Source organism: Plasmodium gaboni, chromosome 6 (genome assembly GCF_001602025.1).
Source record: "Plasmodium gaboni strain SY75 chromosome 6, whole genome shotgun sequence".
NCBI lineage: Eukaryota > Apicomplexa > Aconoidasida > Haemosporida > Plasmodiidae > Plasmodium > Plasmodium gaboni.
The window spans coordinates 805,053-809,929 of NC_031486.1; the positions used below are offsets into that span (position 1 = coordinate 805,053).

General features: G+C 16.4%; 3 protein-coding genes across 3 annotated transcripts in view; all 3 read right to left on the reverse strand.

The window, feature by feature from the left end:
• PGSY75_0623300 (putative EGF-like membrane protein) overlaps positions 1 to 410 on the reverse strand; it is a gene marked incomplete at both ends in the record, with an annotated part of 1,187 nt that extends 777 nt beyond the window's left edge. Inside the window, one exon of the mRNA XM_018784811.1 lies at positions 149 to 410. Coding sequence (XP_018642865.1) covers positions 149 to 410 — 262 coding nt within the window. The remainder of the gene's footprint in view (positions 1 to 148) is intronic.
• A 1,359-nt stretch (positions 411 to 1,769) lies between these two features.
• Positions 1,770 to 3,053, reverse strand: PGSY75_0623400 (RNA-binding protein mei2-like protein; the record flags this gene model as incomplete). The annotated part of the gene is made up of 1 exon (XM_018784812.1): positions 1,770 to 3,053. One exon carries the CDS (start codon positions 3,051 to 3,053, stop codon positions 1,770 to 1,772), a length of 1,284 nt encoding a protein of 427 aa, XP_018642866.1.
• Positions 3,054 to 4,347: 1,294 nt separating this feature from the next.
• Positions 4,348 to 4,877, reverse strand: part of PGSY75_0623500 (superoxide dismutase [Fe]) — a gene marked incomplete at both ends in the record, with an annotated part of 1,881 nt that continues 1,351 nt past the window's right edge. The window contains 3 exons of the mRNA XM_018784814.1: positions 4,348 to 4,406; positions 4,541 to 4,600; positions 4,697 to 4,816. Coding sequence (XP_018642867.1) covers positions 4,348 to 4,406; positions 4,541 to 4,600; positions 4,697 to 4,816 — 239 coding nt within the window. Of the gene's footprint in view, positions 4,407 to 4,540; positions 4,601 to 4,696 lie in introns of the transcript that reaches the window.

The window sequence follows — 4,877 nt, forward strand, 5'->3', positions numbered from 1 at the left end:
AAAAATATAAAATAATAAAGTAAAAATATAAAATAATAAAGTAAAAAAATAAAATAATATGTAAACAAAATTACATATATATATATATATATATATATATATATATATATATATATATATTATATTATTTCCTTTAACTTAATCATACCCGTCTTACATAAAGCCATAGAACATGATTCATTCATGCCGTATATATTACAATCCTTTTCACAAACATTCCATGTTTCTTTACAATCAATTCCTTTCTCATTCTCATTACATAAACATAATTGTTTATTATCTTCTAATACGTAACAATCATGTTTACAGTTATGTGGGTTAACACAATCTTTACAAAAGATAATATTATATTTCTCAAGAAAATAAAAAATTAATAATAGCCCTATAATCAATTGATAAAATCTAAACATAACGCATATCTCAAAATGTATAAAAGAAAAAAAAAAAATTCAACATAATAATATATTACAATATAATATAAGTTAATTAAAATATATACATATATATATATATTAAGTATTAATTATTTTTTAAATGAGAATATTTAACCAAATATGTATAATGTGTAAATCGTAATTCTAAATTTTTTTTTTTTTTTTTTTTTTTTTTTCCAAAAATTTAATTGGAGCCATTCATTTTTTTCAAGAAATAATAATTTTCATTATGTTTTACACATTTAAAAAATTAATATTAAAGGTAACTCATAAATAATATTAATATATTCTTGAATATTTTATTTTTATCATCTACATATATTAACCATAAATATGTCATGAGTTATTTTCATTATCCATTTTACATTAATATATTAATATTTTTATGACATATATAATAAGAAATATGTAAATTAAAAAATATTTATATTTTAATATAGGAGCAATGCATACTTAATATATAAATATTATTATTAATACAAGGAAATATTTATTTCAAGTTAAACTGTAGCAAAAATTTAAGATAGCGAGGGAGTTGATAAAAGTTATCAGAATATTACTAACCATATTATTTTACTTAACGGTACAAAAAAATATATATATATATATATATATAATATATATATATATTTATTTATTTATATTGTTCAAAATATGTTTTCATTAAGGATATAAAAAAACAATTATCGATTTAATAATTATATATTCACAAATTTTTATTATTTTATTTATTTTAAATGTTGCTAAAGTTATATATTACTGAAGAAGCTTGATTTAATTTGTTAATAAATAAAATGTATACATATATATATACATATAGACAAGAATATAAAAAATATAATTCTTTTATATATTTTAAATATATATGATACATTGACAATATATATTCAAATACAAATAAAAACATTAATATTATATTTTAATCAATAAAATAAAAATAAATTAACATATATACATAGGAATATATAATTATCACATATAAGTGTATATAAATAAATTTCATTTTTTTTTTTACACATTATTATTTATAATAGATATATTTTATTTGCATATAATTAAAATAATCATTTTGATACATTATATTTAATGCGGAAAAAGAAAAAAAAAAAAAAAAAAAAAAAAAAAAAAAAAAAAAAAAAAAAAAAAAAAAAAAAAAAAAGCAAATAAATAAATAAAAGAAGATAATATATAAGATTACATGAATAATAAATTATACACATATATATATATATTTATGAATCAATATGTAAATTCTAAAAACATAAGAAAGTTAATTTATTAATTTTTTTTTTTTTTTTTTTTTTTTTTTGTTTGTGTCTATATACATTTTTGAATTTAAAATTTTTGAGATCTTAATTTAATAGATGGTAAAGGGCCATCTGATTCAGGCCATGAAACAGATATACCATTTTGAAAAAGTATAGGTTTATATTGTGGTATTGGTATGGTCATAATTGCTGAATTTCTATAATGCTCAATATTTGCCTTTAATCCTTGTACTCTTCCCCATGTAACCGAACAGACTTTGTTACTTTTAAATGCATTTAATTTATAATTATTAAAAAATTTGATAAAGAGTTCAGCATAATATGGATGTATAAAATTAATAAAAGCATATCCAACATTACATTTATTTCTAAAATCAATTGGTAAATAAAAAAAATCATATAATCCTTTAAAATGTTCATTCATTACATCCATCAACATATTTTGTGTATATTTGTTTGGAATATTTCTGAGCATAACTGTTGTAAGAATCTTACTCTTAATATTATTATTATTATGACAATTATTCATATTATTATTTGTATGATTTTCCAAATCTTGGATATTTAGTATCGTACCTAGGGGTATTTCATCCTCACATTTGTAAACGGAACAATCAATATAATTATTTTTCTTATTATTTAATTTATCAAATTCATTTATACTATTATCATTATTTGTTCTGTTATTAGTTTCATTATTCACCTTTTTGTTGTTATCATTAATTTTTTTATTGCTGTTCATATTATTTCTCAAATTTACCTGACTTGTGCAGGTGTTATTTAAAGTACGATTACACACAGAAAAATTATTATTTAAATTAAAGTTATTTATATATGAATTATTATTAAAATGAATAGAATTATTTGCATCATTAATGACTGAATTATTTTTAATAATATTATTTATTTCATTATATATAATATTATTATGATTATTGTTAACGGCATGATATTTCTTTATATTATCTGTTAAAAGATCATTATTTTCATTTATTATGGTATCATTATCTTTATCACTATCTTCATCAGAATTCATGTGTATAACAGTTGAAATTGTATTTAATTCAATTTCTTCATCTTTATTTTGTGGATGCAATATATTTGAATCATTACATAATGTTGAATATTTTAATGTGTGCTTATCATTATTAGTTTCTTTATTATTCACATTATTAATCTTTATATTTATATTATCTTTTTCTTCTTTTAATATTTTGTCCATATTTTTTAATGTGCCTTCATTATTGTTTATATTGTGTAGTATATAAGGAGATATATATGTATTTTTTACATGAATAATTCTAGTGCGTTTGACATTACTCATATTTATATTTTCATCTATCATAGGCATTTTGATAAAAGAAAAAAAAAAAAAATATATATATATATATATATAATATATATATTAATGTATTATTTGCAATACTTTTTGGTTATTGTCTCCCCTCTATTTTTTATTTATTTTTAAAATATTTTTTATATCAATATAATTAGTCCAAAAATATATATATATATATATATATATATATCATAATATATATATTATATAATTACATGTTATATTCCTTTTTCCAAATATTTAAAAAAATATGGATTTCATATTCTTATGAAAAAAAAAAAAAATAAAATAAAATAAATATTACGAAACAACTTTAAAAACGGGAATAAAAAAAAAATATGTAAAATCTCAATTTTTAAGAATTATATATTTAATAATATTCCATCGATATTTAGCATACACATTAAATGTTAGAGCATACAGTTATATACAAAAATAAAAACACAAAATAATTATAATCAATTATAACATTTAAAGTATTTACATAACTTTATTTTTTCTTATAAACATATATAATATAATATGTATATTATATATATATATATATATATATATATATATATGTATAAAGGAAGAAATAAATAAATTAAAAAAAAAAAATATATGATATAAAAAATACGAAATGAATTTGGCACTTTTTTTGTTCTTTTACAATTGACGGTTCTTTTTTCTTTTTTTTTTATTTTATTTTCAAAAAGAGTACTATTTAAATCTAATTCATTGATTAATTATTTGTCATATTATTTCTCAATAATCAAAATAAATAAAACAAAAAGAAGAAAACTTGTATGATTTTATAAAAAGAGAATATTTCCACACATGCAAATGTTATATGTAAGCACAAGATGCATCTATTATTTTTATTATATTTTGATAATTTTAAAATATTTTTAAATGAAATAAAAATATTTTAATTAAAATATTCATTTTATAAAAATAATATTATTAATACATATAATACATCAAAGAACAAATCCTATGAGTCAAATTGTATCTATTAATTATAATAGATTTTTTTTGTTCTATATATTAGTATTTACATATTATATGTTATCAAAATTGTATTCCCATATATAATTTTCATTTAATTTTTATAACTTTTAATTATATTTTTATTTCAAATTTAATATAATATTCCTTTATTAAAATAAATATACACAATATATATTTATTTATATTAATAAGAATAGTTCAAAGAAAAAAAAAAAAAAAAAAAAAGAGAAAATGATATAAAAATAATGAATTTTATTCAAAAAATAATATTAAAAAGAAAAGAAAAAGGAATGAAAATTTTTTTTTGTATATCTTATTTTGAAATGGACAAATTATAATTGGCAAAATCCCAATTTATTTTATTAAACCATTCTAAAAAATAAAATATATATATATATATATATATATATATATATATATATATATAATTATTTTATGAATAAATATATTATGATTATTCGTAAAATAGATTTTATATATTCACTATAATACTACTTTAGACAAACCTTTTATATAATCAGCCCTCGAGTTTTTATAATCAACATAATAAGAATGTTCCCATATATCTTTAAAAAATTAAAAATAATAAAAATGTGTCAAAAAAGGTATAATATATATATATATATATATATTATTATTATTATTTTCTTTTTACTATTTACCTAATGTTAATATGGGTTTTCCAATATTTTGTTTAATAGGACTATCAGCATCATGCCCTTGAAAAATCTCTAATTTTCTATCTTTTATTATTAACCATATCCACCCACTTCCAAAATGACCTGTTAATTTTATTTTAAAAATGTATCCATTTTTTTATTAAAATAAATTAAATTATATATA